The sequence below is a fragment of the Alexandromys fortis genome, unplaced genomic scaffold (assembly GCF_014885135.2).
Source record: "Alexandromys fortis isolate MF-2015 unplaced genomic scaffold, M_Fortis_MF-2015_v1.1 scaffold_3, whole genome shotgun sequence".
NCBI lineage: Eukaryota > Metazoa > Chordata > Mammalia > Rodentia > Cricetidae > Alexandromys > Alexandromys fortis.
In genome coordinates this window covers 13488375-13507011 of record NW_026067909.1, presented here as the reverse complement: position 1 = coordinate 13507011, position 18637 = coordinate 13488375, and the positions used below count along the sequence as shown (strand labels likewise).

The 18637-nt window shown below is 49.3% G+C and overlaps 1 protein-coding gene across 1 annotated transcript in view; it reads right to left on the bottom strand.

Annotated features, from left to right (window-relative positions):
* Cpt1a (carnitine palmitoyltransferase 1A) overlaps positions 1–18637 on the bottom strand; it is a 60118-nt gene that overhangs the window by 22632 nt on the left and 18849 nt on the right. The window contains exons 2-6 of the mRNA XM_050137036.1: positions 13441–13591; positions 11194–11333; positions 6876–7047; positions 5038–5139; positions 1398–1535 (exon numbers count right to left, since the gene is read on the bottom strand). Coding sequence (XP_049992993.1) covers positions 1398–1535; positions 5038–5139; positions 6876–7047; positions 11194–11333; positions 13441–13581 — 693 coding nt within the window. The 5' untranslated portion in view covers positions 13582–13591. The remainder of the gene's footprint in view (positions 1–1397; positions 1536–5037; positions 5140–6875; positions 7048–11193; positions 11334–13440; positions 13592–18637) is intronic.

Below are 18637 nucleotides of genomic sequence, written 5' to 3'. Positions count from 1 at the left end.
CCTGGAACTCCCTCTGTAGACCAGGCTGGCCTCGCACTCAGAGATCCACCTGACCTGCCTCTGCCTCCTGAGTACTGGCATTAAAGGCGTGCACCACCATACCCAGCTAGGATTTTTTTCATGTGTGTGTTTGCCTGCATATATGTTCTGTGCAGCATGTGTGTGCCTGGTACCTACTGAGGTCAGAAGAGGATGTTGGAGCCCCTGGCACTGGGGTTATAGATGACTGTTGAGTTATCATGTGGGTGCTGGGAATCAAACCCAGGTCCTCTGCAAGAACAAGTGCTCTTAACTGCTGAGTCATCTCTATGGCCTCTTGTTTTTGTTGTTTTGTTTTTTTGAAGCAGGGTCTCATGCATTCCAGGCTCTCCCTGAACTCTATATAACCACAAATGACCTTGGACTTTGATCTTCCTGCCTCTCTCTGAAGCCCTGGGAATAGTGTGTGCCACCAAAACAGGCGCAGTGCTGGGAATGAACCCAGGGCATTGTGCACCGTTATCAAGGACTCTCTCAGCTGTGTGTCCTTTCCAGCCCTTACAGTTTTGTTTTAGGGACTAGAGAGATGGCTCAGTAGTTAAGAGTGTGTTCTGATCTTGCAGAGAACCCAAGTTTGGCTCTCAGACCCCATGTTAGGTAGCTCACAACCACCTGAAACTCCCGTTCCAGGGGATCCAATGCCCTCTAGTTTCCACGGGCAACTACCTGCATGTAATACATATAAACTCACCTACGCACCTATATATAAATAAAAATAGATACTTTTTAAATTTAAGAGCTTTTCTTGAGATAAGGTCTCACTATGCGGTCACTGTGTGAGTCCACAATCCTCCCGCCTCTGCCTTCTGAGTGCTGAAATTATAAGTGTGTACCACTGCGTCTGGCTCACTAGATGTTATTTTCAATCCTTTGCCTCCCACGAAAGTTATTCTTTACATGTGGCCTCCTCCTCTTGGTTTCACACCCCTAACAGGCCCTCTTGCCCTGCCCAACAGCATACAGCTGTTCCCAGCAGACAGTTGCCACTGTCAGCATCATCTGAACCCTGACCAGGAACTCAGAGGGGTATGATACTCTGGGATGTAAAAGGTACCAGAGAAAGAGGAGAGGTGGCAGGGCCACCACGGGAGGAACAGCCTTTAGTGACCTGCCAGGTGAGGACTAGAGGCTCAAGGGCAGAGCAGCCCTGCCCTGAGGGGGCTGCAAAGGCTACTCAGGATCCTCTGTGTGAGGGAAAGGCAGCCAGCAGCTCTGTGCACAGTTCTCAGGGATGAGTATGGCTGCCCTCAGCTACTGTCATACTCTGTGAGCCCTGGTACCCAAACGGGAACTTCCACACTGAAACAGCCCACTGAGAAAAGATCTATGAGAAAAGATTTACGTGCAGAAATACTTACATAATTTGTGGCCCACCAGGATTTTAGCTTCAAATACCACTGCAATTTGGGTCCAAGATTGACTGCGAAATCCTCGGCCAGCACTGTCATGCGTTGGAAGTCTCCTTCCTTCATCAGCGGCCTCACAGATTCTAAGTACTGGAATTGAGAGAACACGGTCTGAGTGAGATACCCACCCCTGAACCATGGACACTTCACACCTCAGGAGAGTCACACCAGGCAGAAAAGGCTGGGAAAGCTTCCCTGAGTCGGTCTCCCCTCTCTACAGACAAGACAACCCTTGCAGGGATAAACATTGCTGCAGATGAACGGAAATCCAGGTAACTTCTTCCTCATGGAGGAGACATCAAGACATCTTTCAACCATTATTTGGTTGTTATTTCAATGGTGCCCTGAGAAGGGTAGGACAGCCCTGTGGGCCCAGTGAGGGTCAGATAAGTGTCCAGGCAGAGCAGGAACAGGACCATGGTTCCAGGGTCTAGATGCTCAGTTCGGACAGACTGACAGACACAAACCTTGAACATGTTTCGAGGTAAAACACACAGGAGTAGTTAGTTCACAGTCTTCTTTCTTTTTCTTTTTTGAGACAGGGTCTCATGTAGTCTAATTTGACCTCAAACTCACTAGGCAGCTGAGGCTGGCCTTGAACTTCTGATCCTCCTCCTTCCTCTTTCTCCCAAGGGCTAGAATGACAGGCATGTGCCCCCATGCCTGAGTTTTCTAAGAACCCTGAAAGCTCACACCTGTACCTGAGTGAGTTCCAGGAAGTGGAACTGCCATCAAATCTTATTTGTCAAGAAAGGAAACCAGGTCTGGAGCTGGGTGTGACGTAGGACACAGCACTTTGGAGGCAGAGGAGGCTTAACTGGCCTACCTGGAAAGTTCCAGGCCAACCAGGCTACATAGCAAGACCCTGTCTCAAAACAAACACCAGCCTGGGGACAGCAGGGTTCCCTAGGGCCTGCTTTGCACAATGAGGGGCGGGGCCATTCCTCAGCAGGGCCAGCTGCTCTTCTGAAGCTTACTCCAAGTTCAACATGGGCACTGAAACGGAAAGGCCACACTCTCCCAGGGCTCTGCTGGCAGATCACTTGCCTTGCACACACAAAGCCCTGGATTCTGTCCCCAGCACTGCAGAGAACTGAGTATTGTAAGATTAGCCTGCCATCCCAGAGCTCAGGTGCGGGAGGCAGAGGAATCGAAGTTTAAGGTCATCCTCAGCTACATAGGAAATTCTAGGGGTTCCAGACCAATCTGAGCAATGTGAGATCCATCTGGAAAAAGGGAGGAGGCTCTATAGACTCTGGGGTGAGCACTGCGCCATAGCAGGCAGGCAGCTGTAATTCCCCGAAGCCAGTATGTCTTTGATTTACAATTCTGAAAAGTGGGCAGAAGGCACAAAGTATGGGTGTTCTCCCAAGGTGCGGCCACTGAACAGCAGATCAGGCTCAATACAGAGTCACTCTCTGCTACTCTGCCACACGAAGTCCCACCCACGGAACCTGCCATCCAGAAGCAGCAACCACACCCACATGAAAACAGGCGCGTGGACGTTCCCAGCTTTCCTGCTTACGACACAGCCCACACCATCTACCCACACGATGAACGTTCTCAGCCACAGAAAGGGAAGCAGCACAGCCGTGCTGGGTCAGGGTCAATCTTACAATCATCCTGCTTTGGGAAGTTAAGACAGGAGAATTACGAGTTTAAGGCTACCCTGGGCTACAGAGTAAGATCATGCCTCAAAGAGAAATAAACGCTAGTGTGTGGGGGGAAACCCACAAGAGTCACCCATTACGTAACTCCATTCATGTCACAGTCCCTGACTCGGCAGAACTAGAAACAGAAAGTAGAGCAGAGGTTGGCAGACAGGCAGGGAGCGTGGGAGTTATTGCCTAATGGCTATAGCTTCTGCTTGAGGCAACAGAACGGCCTGACAAATCATGGTGGCCACAATTGCACAATGCCCTAGATGTAATTAGTTTTAATAAGCTTATACTTGAAAACAGTTAAGATGTGTGTGTGTGTGCATGTGTGTGCATGCGCACATGCAAGCACATGCACAGCCGCATACATGTATGGTGCATTCGGAGGGCGCATGCCCTCAGAAGCCATCCTTACAAATACCACCCACCCCTTGGAAAGAGGTTTTCAGCAGCCTGGAGTTAAGCAGCCAGGCTGGTCTCACTGGGCCCTGAGCCACAGGGATCCTCCTGTCTCCACTCCCCAGGACTGGGATTACAAGTGTGTGCCACAAACCTCGCATTTTTCTATGGGTTCTGATGAACCAAATTTAGGACTTTGCAAGGTTGCAAGCATTTTACTGATTGAAAACTATCTCAACTCATTTTCTCCTCTTTTTTTCCTGCTTTCCTTCCTTCCTTCCTTCCTTCCTTCCTTCCTTCCTTCCTTCCTTCCTTCCTTTCTTTCTTTCTTTCTTTCTTTCTTTCTTTCTTTCTTTCTTTCTTTCTTTCTTTCTTTTTTGAGACAGGGTTTCACTGTGTAGCCCTGGCTGGTCTAGAACTAGCTTTGTGGACCAGGCTGACTTCAAACTCAGAGAGATCTGCCTACCTCTGTCTCTTGAGTGCTGGGATTAATAGCATATGCCACCATGCCCAGCCTTTAAAAAATATTATAAATGTGGCTTTTGTATGTATTTGCCACAGTTTAAAATAATGGATGCACTCAAATTCCTGAAGCATGTACATTAAACAGGGACTCATCCAGTCCTAAACCGCATCGCAATAAAGGCATTACTCAAAAGTAAACATTCCCCAGTAGGTGGGATATGGGGAATACTGAGGATGCAATTAATCCATTACAGAAAAACAACATCAAGCTATGGATGGTAAAATATGTCTACCACGTCGGCATCAAGAGGCTAAGGCAAGAGGATCAAGGTCATGGGGCTGGAGGGATGGCTCAGCAGGTAAGAGCACTGGCTGCTCTTGCAGAGGACCCAGGTTCTATTGCCAGCACCCACTTGATGGCTCACAACTGTTTTTTAGCCCCAGTTCCAGGGAATCCAACGCTCTCTTCTGGTCTCCTTGAGCACTGCACTGCATACATATGGCGGGCACTGCATGCATCAGTGTACACATCTACACAAAGTCAAACACTTATACATAAAGGGTAAAAAAAAAACTGAAAATGTTCGAGGGCTTTGGTCCTCCCTCAAGGAAGTGATGGGACAGACCTGACTAAGCAGGAAGGCCTTACCCGCTCTGAGGAGTGGATGGGGGGGGAGGTGAGGGGAGGGAGAGGAAGGTGGGGGAACAAACGGAGGAGTGGGAGGAGAAGAGGAAGCAGGAACTGGGATTGGCATGCAATAAATAAATAAATAAATAAAGTTAACTATTAAAAAAAAAAAAGAAAAAGTTCAAGGCCAGTGTGGGTTGGTTACCCAGCAAGACCTTGTATGCAAAAACTACACATCAAAGGGCTGGGGCTATAGTTCATGGCAGAACCCTTGTCCAGCCAGGGCAAGCACTCTTGAGGTGGGGTGGCATTATCACAGGAACCCTGCAGCAGAGACTCCACCCACTAATAAAGAGGAAGGAGTGTTTCCACAGTTACAATTAGCCAGATGAATGGCTCTAAAGGACTCAGGCATCTCAGCACAAAGGTGAGACACACCTACCCGGCTCACGGTGTCTTTGACGGCTGGGACAGGCAGGCGCGGCAGAGACGTCTGGAAGCTGTACAGCATGGGCTTTCGGCCTGAGAAGACCTTGACCATAGCCTGAAGATACAAGTTACATTTCACAGATGACGCAGGTATTAGAGTCAAAGTCAGGGTTCACCTGCACACGACTGGCTGAGTGCTTATGGTGGGGCCATTCCCTGACTTACACCATCAGACCTCGGCAAACCAAAATAGTAAACACTGGGCTGAATCAAAATTCGGTCTGACAGAGGCTTCAGGTATGGCTGCCGACCGTCACCCATGGCCAGGAACCCTGGAGCCGACAACACCTCTGCAGGCGGCTGTCAGCCTCCTCCTGGGAGGTTCATGGTTTGAGGTTGGTGCAGGCTCTGGATATAGGAAGTAAAGCCAGCTGAGGGGTCCGCCCTCAAGTCATCCCCAGGGTAGGCAGTGTGTCCCTGTCCATCAGATGAAGCAACACGGAGAGTGAGCCACTTCTCACAGTCCGATGCAGGCCAGGTAGAGAAGGCCACTCTCTGCTCCTATCCAAAACCAGAACATCTCTAAGGGTTCAAGGTGTAGACAGTGATGATTCTCAGCACTCAGGAGTGCTGGGACTCAGTTTAACATCAGCCACGAGGACTGCTTAAGCCCGCCGGACACCATCTCTATCTAGGACTTAAGTTCTGCTACTCGAGGCATTAGAAAACTCACAGACAAGGTGGAAGCTGGTTTGGGAAAGAGTGGAGTGTGTGGTGGGTAGCAAGGGGACTCTGAAGGAGAAGATCTCAAGTGGGGATGATGGGGGAAGTGTGCTGGCCTGTAGGTCAACGTCAAGCTGACCCTTCCCTCCCCTTCACCAAGAAGGACCCCCGGGAAGAAGCAATTCAAAGACAATTTTACCAGGACCAGACTCATTAAAATCATTTACAAACCTTGGGAGCAGAAAATTAGTTTCTTTATAAAACAAAAACAAAATAAAATCAAAAAACAGAACTGCAGACCAGAAGCTGAGAGTGGTAACTGTAAGTGGGTGGGGGCACACGTGATAGTCACACTGCGGAAGGGGTGTTGATGCCAAAGACGGAAGCCCCAGGAGTGATCTCCACTTTGGACAGCCACCTTCCACCCCCACTCCAGAAAACTGAGCTTATAAAAATGAGCTGGAGCTTCGAACATGGCTCAGTGGGTAGACAGCTCACTGAGTTAAGCTACGCATGAAGCTCTGAAGCTCTAGGTTTGATCACTGGCATCTCGTAAAAACCAGACATAGTGGCGCTGCCTGAGCTGGAGGCAGGAGAACCAGAAACTCAAGGTTATCCCAGGCTACAGAGTAAATTCAAGGCCAGCCAGGGTGATGTGAGACCTTGTCTCAAAAAACAAAAACAATAAACAAAACAAAAAATCTCCATAACTAGTTAAAATTTGACAAGGCTCGTGCATATGGCAATAACCCTCTTCCTTAAATGAGGGTGCCTGGCCTTAGGGTCGGGGTGAAATGGAGAACACTGAAGGGTTAGGGTAAAACCTGTGATCTGGCCAGCAAAAGTGTCTTGACTACAAAACGGCCCAAGGCTACAAAGACCTGGTGGGTGGCACTTAGGTTCAGTAAACATCCTGAACTACAGGCTAAGCAGGTGAACAGAGAGATGGCAGAACTCCCAGAAACCATTAGCAAGCAGCCCTGGGCTCCACCCCAGTGTCACGGTGAGCCACAGCTCTCCCATAGCCAGAGGCTGGGGACCAGTCACACATCAAAGAGCAGAGCAGAGTGCTAATCAGGCAAGGGTCCTCCTCTGGTGACGTCACTCTAGCTAGTGACCGATAGTTACCATCCAGATCCTGGTGCTTCGGCTCATTTTGCCGTGCTCCGCGAACATCCAGCCGTGGTAGGAGAGCAGCACCTTCAGTGAGTAGCGCATAGTCACGATGACCGCGACCCAGAGCCCGGTGCCGAAGAGGATGCCGCTCACCACGTTCTTTGTCTGACTTGACATGCGGCCACTGTGGGAATGGACCAGATAAGTAGCTAGAGCGGCAGCGTGGGAAGGTGGCTACAGCTACCACCGCCACGCAGTGGGACCAAGCGCCTTCCCAGCGGCAGCAGAGAGCAGGCTGCAGCACCTTCAAGCAGAGCTGAGCTCATTAGGGAAGGAAGCCTGAGGGACCCACCAACTCTCCTAGTGCTTGTGCCATTCTCTGTCCCTCTCAGAATGGGCCAGCCTTGGCTGGGTGCAGCAGAGTGGCCTCTCTTGTGCAGAGGCCAGAGACCAGCCTGGGCAACGCACAGAAGAAGCCAGAGACCGGCTAGTGACTTGAGCCATCCTGAACAACACCACTTTCTCCAGCCTTAGAGGGCACAGCAGAGAAGCCCGCTGTGGGCAGAGACCTGCTCACTATGACAACTGCTTCAAGCGGGTGGGGACTGCTAAATGATGCTCACAGAGACCCTGGCCCAATTTCTTCAGATTATAAAGCTTTCCCCACCCCTCAAACGTACCTGTTTGTATTTGCTTGGATCTGCTGTGCCTGCAACTGAACTCAGGGGCTTCATGCTTGCTAGGTAGGGGCTCAAACCCTGAGTTATACCTCCGTCCTCAAATATAATTTTAGATGTTTTTATTCATAAGAAACTCAAATGTCCCAGCACCCTGGAGGCAGAGGCAGGTGGATCTCTGTGAGTTAAGATCAGCCTGGTCTACAAAGTGAGACCTTGTCTCAAAAACAAAACCACATCAAATTAAACCAAATCAAACAAAAAAAAAAACTACATAAAAATAAATAAACCTAGAAAAAACGTAAAAGATTTTAAATGCTTAAGAAAACAAAGTCACCGATTATGAAAGAAAAACCAAGACAAAAATGCAGCTATTTTGTGGAATTATTGCAGTTGTTTTGGAAATGGAGAAATAGTGGCAAAGTAAAAACTAGCACCCTCCTCTGCGAGGCTCAAGAGACATCAAGGAAGAAGAGGTGGAAAGGATACAAGAGCGGGATGGGAAGGAGAAACGCTCTCTGCTGCACATGAGAACTCGCTGAGGCTGTGGACCGAGGCCAAGCCAGCTGGATCGGGCCACACTCCTGCAGGGGCACTATTTAGACTTGGTGGATTTAATAAAAGAGTGGATATGGAGAGTTGGCATGGGTATAGTCAAGATACACTGTTGACATGTACAGAACTAACGTCAAGGGATGAATAAAAGATAGTCTATGATCAAAAGAATAGTATACATAACCATAAATGTTCTGATACTGGAAAACAATAACTTAAAGTCATGTAAGTGACAGAGACAAGTTTCTTCTCAGGTAAAACACTTATGCTCTGAAATGTATTTTCCCACAGTTGGTCAAACCCAGCATTCAAATGGCTGGAAAGACAGCTCATCAGTTAAGAGCATTGGCTGCTCTTGCAGAGGACCTGGGTTCGAATTCCAACACCCACATAGAGGCTCACAACCACCTGGATCTGAGGTTTCTTCTGACCTCCAAAAGCACCAGGTACACATATGGTACACAGACACACATGTAGGCTAAACACACATACACATAGAATAAAATTAAAAAGCTAATCCAAGCTGGGTGTGGTGTCATACGCAGAGGCAGGCAGATCTCCGTGAGTTCACAAGGCTAGCCTGATCTACACAGCAAGTTTTGGGATATCCAGGACTACACAGAGAGATCCTGTCTTAAAAAAACCATCCAAAGTTTAGCTGTGTCTTTAACCTCTTCTGATATTTTCAGATCAAAGCAAACAGAAACACAGCCTAGGGGTACAGGAGCTCAGTCCTCAATGGGAAGATGGTTCCAGAACAACCCTTCAGGCTGCAGGACTCTGACCTTTCACCTGGCTTTTCTAAATTTGGGCCAGGGATGACCCAGTTTACGAAAATAGATTCTGAGAGACAAAGAAACAAATCTTATAAACACTGAGATTAAACAAGGTTTTAGTAGCTGGCATGGCTGTGTGCAATCCGGCTTTGAGGCACAGCTCATGTTAACAGCAAAGCAAAACTGTTAGCCCCGCAGCTACCTTCAACCAGGCACGCTGAGCTGTTGGTGGACTTCCCTCACCGCTCAGGACCTGTAGGACTGCACAAGTCCAGTCTCCGGTGACCAGATCCACCAGCTGCTTCTGGTAACCTAGCCCCTGCTGGATCTTCAGGGCCCCAGGCAGACAAGGCCCTTGGCAGGAGGCCTGAACAGGCATTTTTATCTGGTCTCCTGCGGTTGCTTACAAAGGCATAACCAATGCTGCCTGGAGGGCTGGAGGCTGAGGAGTTGGCTGACTTCTCTGTAACTCCTGGGTGTCTCAACCAGAGCGCAGGGCATGGAGGCTCATTAAAGAGCAACCTCCAGGATTCCGGAGCACCTACCCAAGCCCAGACACCAACTCCTCCCGCTGTGAGTGTCCCCTGGGGCCACTCCGTCAGTTTGCGTTTGCAATCCTTTCTAGTGTGCAATCCCTCCAACTCAGCCACCAGGAAAGCAGCATCAGAAAGGCCCAGAGCAGGGCTGGGGATGAGGCTCAGTGGTTGGAGGGTTTGCTGCTCTTCCAGAGGTCTGTTCCCAGCATATGTGGTTGAGTGGCTCGTAACAACCTGCAACCTCAGCTCCAGGGGGCCCAGGGCCCTCAACTGGCCTCCAAAGGCACTGAACTCAATGTTCCCAGCTGAGCTTAGCCCTGACCCTAAACACTGTATGGACCCTTCGCAACTCCTGGCTAGAAAACAAGGCCAAGTGCATAGCAAGGACCTGGCAGTTATTGCTTCTCAGTTATAAGCCCACTGAGGACATGCTGTGAAGGACATGCGGCACAGGACAATTAGGGACAATTCTGAAACCACTTGCTTGAACCCAGTGTACATGCCTGTAGTCCCTGGAGAGGCAGGAGGGTGAAGTTCATCAAGAGTTCAAGGTCATCTTATACTACATAGCACCTCGAGACCAGCCTGGGATACTTGAGACCCCCGTCTCAGAAAAGAAAAAGAAAATGTTCAAATGCAGGGGTCACAATGCAAAGGAAACCGAGCCATGGTGTCCTGTGCCCTGGCACTCTACACCGAGAGAGTCTAACATCCTCCATCCTAGATGGTGCCAGGGACTTGCATGGAAGAACTGCCACCAGAGGTGACCTGAGGCTGGGGTATGGTTCAGTGGTAAGAGTGAACCTAGCATGCATTAGGCCCAAGGCTCCATGCCATCCCAGTTCCCTAGATACCTTCTAGAGCAGGTCCAGCATCTAGCAGGAGACCCCAGCTACAAAGGACCCCGTAAGAAAAGTATTCCACAGCTAGAGAGATGGTTCAGTGGTTAAGAGCACTTGTTGCTCCTACAGATGACCTGAGTCCAGTTTCTATATCAAGCAGCTCACAACTATTTCTGACTCCAGTTTTAAGGGATCCAACAGCTTCCTCTGGCCTCGAAGGGTACCAGGCACATAAGGTACACATACATACATGCATACAGACAAAACGCTCATATACATAAATATAAAGAAATAAATCTTTTTTAAAAGTTGGGTTTCGTGGGACACACTTTTAATCCCAGCACTCAGGAGGCAACAACTCTGTGAGTTTGAGCCCGGTCTACAGAGTTAGGCCAGCTGGAGCTATACAGTGAGACCCTGTCTTAAAAAAATTAAAAAAAAAAAAAGGAAAGAAAAACCTCAGGCCTTGTCACCAAACAGGATGCCAACAACTTTCAAGTTCCCATAATAAACTAAATTCCAAACCAAGGTAAAATGGACCTCCTTGGGAAATCTAAGCCACTCTGAAGGGGCCAAAGGCTGAAGTGTTGGCCAATGGCAGTCAGTTCAGGGGACCAGATCAGTGGACAGACTAACTTCAGTGGAATAGACACTGGGAGCCATCTTCTGAGACAGAGAAGCCCTCTGAGGTCACCACTGGCTCCATCGACTGCCACAGGTGGCTCAGGCTTTGGCCATTCTTAGCCTACTATCCCCAGGAGGGTGGCCGGGTCTACAGGTCACCCTTCCAAGGGATTTCACTACCAGGTCAGGAAAAAGAAGAGAACCCATGTGGCCAGGCAGCAATGGCCTTGTGGAGAGTCCAAAGCAAGGACAGTCAACAGGGTACTGTCATCTTCCTAATATTGAGGTGGGGAGGGGGTTAGGGAGAGGCAGTTACTCACGTGGTGTCCAGGGTCTGGTTGATCTTAGCGATCATGCCCAGGGAGGGGTCCACTTTGGCATGCATGGATGATATCACACCCACCACCACGATAAGCCAGCTGGAGGGACTCGCCGGGAACACACCAGTGATGATGCCATTCTGGAAAGATACACCGGCTGTAAGCACCACTCTCCTGAGGCCACCATTGCTGCTCTGCAGTAGCCCTGTGGCAACGGGCAGCTGGAACAGCAGGCAGCAGGGAGAAGGTATGGCACGCAGGCCACCAAGGACCAAGTGCCCAGTAGCTGAGACTCTTCCTGGAGCCACGACTGCCTCATCTTCATGCAGCTTCTTCTTTCTGAGTCCAAATGCACCCTGGGAGATTCCCCAAGAGGGACTCAGGGGCGGCAGGAACACTAGGCCCGACTTACCATACAGATCCCTATATGGTGACAGCCTGGGCACCATGAGGTCCCACTCCCAGTCTGCCACTATCTGGCAGTCAGGGACCCCAGCTCCCAAATTCCCTTTGCCCTGTCCAACCACTGAGCCTCATCCCCAGCCCTGCTCTGGGCCTTTCTGATGCTGCTTTCCTGGTGGCTGAGATGGAGGGATTGCACACTAGAAAGGATTGCAAACGCAAACTGACGGAGTGGCCCCAGGGGACACTCACAGCCGGGGGAGTTGGTGTCTGGGCTAGGGTAGGTGCTCCGGAATCCTGGAGGTTGCTCTTTAATGAGCCTCCATGCCCTGCGCTCTGGTTGAGACACCCAGGAGTTATAGAGAAGTCAGCCAACTCCTCAGCCTCCAGCCCTCCAGGCAGCAAAACAAAGTTTAAAGTAAAATTTCTGCTGTATTGATCCACTGTGCATGAGTGGATGCAAGGACACCATGTTGCAAAGGTGGAGATCAGAAGACAGCGTGTGACAATCAGTTCTCTTTCTAGCTGGTAGAACTTTGGGTCAAACTCAGGTCATCAGGCAGGGCTGCAATCTCACCCAGGTAACTCAAAACTCTGTCTAAGGAAGAGAGGTTGGGGGAGAAGGCTATCAAGTGAGACCCTAACTCAACAACAGCAATTCTCCAAGCACTGTGAGGACTCACATGTCTTCCCAGAACTTGAGAGGCGAAGAAAGGAAAACTGCCTGAAGTTACAGACCAGCCTGGGTTACAGGGTCAGATTTTATCTCAGAAAAGCAAAACAGGGCTGGAGAGACAGCTCGGGGTAAAAGCACCTGCCACACAAGCTGGAGGAAGGACCAGTGTTTAGATCTCTAGAATCAATGCAAAAAGCCAGGCAGGAGTGGCACCCACGTGTAACCCCAGGACTCCAGAGACAAGCTGGCTAGCAAGACCAGCCAGGTTCTAGACCAACCAGGCTATATACTACCCAGGTTCTAGACCAGTCAGGTTCTAGACTAGCCAGGCTCTAGACCAACCAGGCTCTAGACCACCCAGGATCAGTGAGCTCATGATCAGTCTCAATATATAAAGTAGAGAGTTATAGAGGAAGACACCCAATATAAAGGTCAGGCCTATACACACACATACACACATACACACACACACACACTATGTATACACACAGGCAAACAAACAAAGAAGAAAAACCCTTCTTGGAGCTAGAGATAGCTCTGTAGTTAAGAACACTCGCTCTTATAGCAGACCTGAATTCAATCCCCAACACCCATGTCAGGCAACCACCTGTAACTCCAGCTCCAGGGGATCCAATGCCTCTGGTCTCTCCAGTTACCTGCAACTAACATAAGCCCTCCCATACCCAGATTATTATTTTTAATTAGGTGTATTCCATAATAAAGGATACATATAATTAAAATAAATCTCTTTTTTAAAAAGAAAAATAAAATCACACTTGTGATCTCCACACTTAGCAGGTAGAGGCAGAAGGATCAAGAATTCACAACTATCCCTCATTACACATTCTGTTTGAGGCCACCCTGATTACATGAGATCCTGTGTCACAAAAGCCAGGGCTCTCAGAGGTCCGTGCGCTGCTACCCCTGTCAATCTAGCACTTTGGAGCCTGAGGCAGGATGACTATTGTAATTTCAAGGCCATCCTGGGCTAGAATGAGACCCTTTCTAAAAAAATACAAGCATAAATAAGTAAATAAATAACTCAATAGAGTTAAAAATAAGTAAATAAGCTAGTCATGGTGATATGTGCCTGCAACCCCAGCATTTGGGAAGCAGAGGCAGGCAGATCTCTGAGTCCCAGCAAACACTGCAGGGGACAGCCAACCAACCTTGAATCGGATGAACTTCTTCTTCCAGGAATGCAGTCCCGACAAGCATATCTGTTTGAGGGCTTCATGGCTCAGGCGGAGGTCGATGCCATCGGGGGTGACAGTGAACTGGAAGGCCACAGCTTGATGAGCTTCTGCCATCTTTGAGTACCTGGAGCAGGGACAGAAATGGCTTAGAGAGGCCTGACAGCAGAAACCAGCGCCTCCAGCAGATGGAGCATCCAGATTTAACCCTGTGACTTAAGCGACTCATATACGTCTCCATTGCTGTCCCTCACTCCACGCTTCTCACCTGTCCAGCTCCGCACAGCCTTGAGGTGACGGTGTGGGCCCATGTTACCACCACCCCATGTCCTCTGCACATCCCACAGACCACACCCTCAAAGGCATCCTCAGCCAGCACGACAAGGACACTGGTGGCCAGGTATCGACCTGCACTGTGGAGATGACTCTTCTTACAGCCCATCCCAGAAGCTGTCATGGGAACTCCAGGAGCAGCAACAAACGAGTCCCCAGCAGCCCTGAACCCTGACCTTTGGGCCTGACTACTGCACCCCCAACGTCAGAGAAGACCACAAAGACCTCGCGACAGGAGATGAGATGGCTGGGCTGGAAAAGCCCTTCCCTCCAGACTGGCAAGATAAACTCAACCCCAGAACACAAGCAAAGGTGGAAGGAGAGGACCAGTTCCACAAAGTTGTCCTCCGGCTTTCTCACACACTGTGCAGTGCACGCTCTCTCCCAACATACAGAATAAATAAAAATACTTTCTACACTGGGCTATGGTGGAGCACGCCTTTAATCTCAGCTCTCGGGAAGCAGAGGCAAGTGGATTGCTGAGGATGAGGAAGTTCCAAGACAGCCAGGGCTACACAGAAAAACACAGAGAAACACTGTCTCAAAGTAATGAGAACAAAAACAAAACAAAACAAACAAGAAACTTAAGAAAAAAAGAACAACTCCACCATCATCCCACAAGCTACACAGACCTTAACTAATCCTGATCCTCTGAGGTCATTCCTAAAGTCAAACTTGCCTTAGCACCCATGTATGGGGCCTTCATCATACCTGCACAAAACATGGCCTCTTCTGTGCTAGTCTGTCCAGCCCCACTCACTATAGGAAATCTTTAAAAAATCTCTAGGAGGCCTGGAGAGATGGTTCAGTGGTTAGGAACACTGCCTGCTCTTCCAAAGGTCCTGAGTTCGGTTCCCAGCAACCACATGGTGGCTCACAACCATCTGTAATGAGGTCTGGTGCCCTCTTCTGGCCTTCAGGCATACACACAGACAGAATATTGAACATATAATAAATAAATATTTTAAAAAATAAAAAAATCTATAGGCTATGTCTGAGTGACTAGCATGTGTAAAGCCCAAGTTAGAGTACCAGCACAAAAAAAAAAAAAAAAAAAAAAGAGAGAAGAGCTGGCTGGAAGAGTGTTCCCACTCTTGCAGAGAACCAGAGTCCCATTCCCAGAACCCAAGTCAAGCAGCTCACTGCCACCTGTAAGTCCAGCTCCAGGAGAGCTGAGGCCCTCATCTGGCCTCTGCGGGTACTGTACTCACACGTACATATACACACGGAATAGGTTAATACACATAAACAACAAACAAGAGGGAACTACAATATGCTCTTTCCCTCTCTTCTTCTGTCTAAGCCAGCCCACTCCCACTCAACAGAAGGGTCACCTCTTGCCTTCCTGGTTCTCTCAGTCCCCCAGCAGCTGCCTGAGGAGTCCCCTCTTCTGAAGGTGTGCAACCCATTTCCCAGAGCTGTTAGTTACAAAGCACTAAGTGTGTGTGTATACACACACACACATATATGTATATATACATATATTTAAAGGTAAGAGGTAATAACTATGCAGAACCATAATAAAATCTAATTTATGGGGGTGTTCTTATCATATAGTAACTTTCCACAAGGCCGGATAAAGCTGTTAAGCTTTCAGGACTAGAGAGAGGGTTTGGCAGTTAAGAGCACTTGCGGCTCTCACAGAGGACCTGGGTTTGGTTTCTAGCACTTTCATAAACGGTAGCTCACAGCCATCTGTAACTCCAGCTCCAGAGGATCCTCCACCCTCTCTGCCTCCCTGGGCATGGCATGCATATGGTGCACATACATGCATGCAGGCAAAACACTCAGACAAAATCCCCTAATGTTAAATATGTGTATTTTTAAATGATGTATTTATTTTTATTTCACATATATTGGTTTGCTTGTATGAGAGTGTTGGATCCCCTGGAACTGGAGTTACAGACAGTTGTGAGCTGTCATTGAGTGCTGGGAATTGGACCTGGGTCCTTTGGAAGAGCAGCCAGTGCTCTTAACTACTGAGCCATCGCTCCAGCTCAAATATGTGTATTTAAAAAACAACAACAACAACAAACAGGATTCTAGGGCTGTAGCTCAGGTGGAGGAGTGCCCACTGAGCTCGCACATGCCCTGGGCATGACATCCAATACTACCTGTGATAGTCCTTGCCTGTAATTCGAGCACTCGAGGTGGAGGCAAGAGGATCAGGAGCTCAGAGTTATCCTCGGCTATACTGAAAGTTAGAAGCTAGCCTGGGCTACATGACATTAACAAGCAGACATTGTCACTCAATGATAAAGCATTTGTCTAACCTGTGTGAGGCCCTGGGTTCTATCCCCAGCAATGCAAAAAACCTTTTTAAATCAATACATGTCACTATAGTTCAAAGATATCAACCAAAGCTCGGTGTGGTAGCACGGACCTAAGGAAGGATGAGGCAGAAGGACTGCCACAGGCTAGAGGCCAGTTTGATCTAGCAGCCCAAGTTGTAGAATTAAACCCTGTCAATTGTGAATCATTTGTTCATTCAACAAACATTTGCTGGCTGCCTCCCATGTACCAGTGAAGCGAGGCCCTAGACCCTGGTAAGAAATGGGAACTGGTCCCTCTGCCCTCTTGTGGTACAGAGAGGAGGCAAAGAGCAACCAATGCCTGCACAGCAGTTAGGGTGCAGAAGGAGATGACAGACAAGAGACCCTGAAGCTCAGCATGCCACTCTGGAAACAAGCAGACAGCCCTGGCCCGGAGTGGAGCCATCAAAGATGAAGACGATAATCAACTCAGCAGGCCTGGATCCTATAGGTTGGACATGCTGATAAAAGGGGCCCTCCAGCCTTGAACTATGTGCTCTACGGAGCAACTTCCTGGGGTGGGAGGGGGAGCAGGCAGCTGACAACTCACCTGTGGACCTGCTGTGCTGGAAATGACCAAGGACACCTAGGTGGAGCAGCCAGGGGAGGTGGGAGGAATGAGGATGGTGCTGGCGGGCAACACAGCTGGAAGCTGGCCTTTGAGCTCTGCTCTGACCTCCAAAAGGGTGAGGGGGCAAAACTTAGAGCCCAAGAGAAGTCCCAGAGCCTTTACATACTGCATGGGAGGGCACCGACCCCACCTGAGAAAGCGACAAGACTACCCACCCATGCTTGTTCAGAGACACACAGCCCGGGTGAGGCACAGAAGGCAGCTCCGGTCAGGGTGAGGAGGATTCCCTTGAACTTCAGATCCTCCTCCATCTACTTCTAAAGTGCTGGGATCACAGATATCTGTAACATGCCTGCTTTATCCACTGCCAGGGAAGAAGGCAGGGCATGCTAGCCAGGCACCCTACTGACGACAGAGCCAGCACCAGGTTAAGCTTCCCATATCCGCAGCTATCACGAGACCTGAAGCCCACATCACAGGCATCAATCCAGGCAAACAGATTCTGTGACTGGTCGCCCTGCCAATCATTTATGCGACCTCAAAGGTGAGTCAGGTGTATTGTTTCAAGTTCAAAGCCAGCCTGGGCTAAACAGTGAATACCAGGCTGGGCTACAGATAGTCCTTGTTGCAAAAACAAAAACAAACTCAATAAATACTTTAATGAATTTTTAAAGTATCAGGGGACTTTCCTATTGTGCGTATGTGAAAGTACACATGTTCCTGGGTGTTTGCACCCCTGTCTGCGCATCAAGACCTGAGTTCAACACCAGCTATCTTCCTCTACTGTTTTCAACTTTACTGCCTGGAGGCGAGGTCTCTCACTGAACGAGGAGAGTGTAGACTGGCTAGGTGGAGCCATCCCCGAGTCCTTGTATCCTGTTCGCACCGTTTGCCAACCCCGGAGCTGGAATTACTGGCCTATGCTGCTATACTCAGCATTTTACATGAATGTTGGGGCTCAAAGTCAGGTCCTCAAGCTTGCTCAGCACGCTCTTCACCCACTGAGTCATCTCCTCAGCCCACGAGGGGGCTGTTAACTGCAGCTTAAACACAGTGCTGCAGTCAGTTCTATCCAAAGTCATGAACCACACGTTTGCCCAGAAACCAAACCTAGTCTCAGGACAATCAAGAGGCCTGGTGGCTTATGGTGGCCTTTCCAGAGTGAAACGTCCCTGTCACGTGACCCGAGTTTAATGTTCAGAGCCTCCTGAGCCCGCCAGGTGTGGTGGCACAAGACTATAAACCCAGCCCTAGGAAGGTAGAGGCAAGAGGATCAGGAGTTCAAGGTTATCCTTGGCTACACAGTGAGTTACCAGCCTGGTCTATGTGAAATCCTGTCACAAACAGACAAAAACTGCCTAACTTAAAGAAGGCCACCACATCTGGCCTGACAGGTTCAAGGCAGCAAGCAGCCCTACTGCTTTTTTGGGTGTGCATAAGCAATTCACAAACGCAGCCTCACTGCGTCAAACCATTAAGCAGGCATTGGTGGCGGAGTTAATGAGTCAGTCTTGGCCTCCATGCCGGCTTCACAGGCTATTGCAGTCTCAGGCCATTCCCAGAAGCCACCAGGAAGTACAAATCAAATCCCAGCACATTCCACGCCCAGGAACAGCTGGAATGCAGTGATTGACAGGTGCTGGCGGGGACGCTGAGAAGACAGGGGCTTCCCCCACTGCGCTGGAGAAAGGTGAAGGGGTCAAGTTAGAAGACGGCCTGATCTCTTCACCAAAAGGCTCCTTCAAGGTGGTGTGTTCAAGGCCAGGTGGGCTACACACAAAGATCATATACCAACAAAACAAAGCATAAATGCCCAAACCGTGGAACCCAGAAGCTCCTCTCCTTGGCCAAGACAACTCAAACAAGTCCACATTAAACCTATACAGGCGTGCTCACAGCGGCCATGTTCGTGATAGACAGAAACATGCAGGTTCCACAGCAGGAGAGGAGACGACAG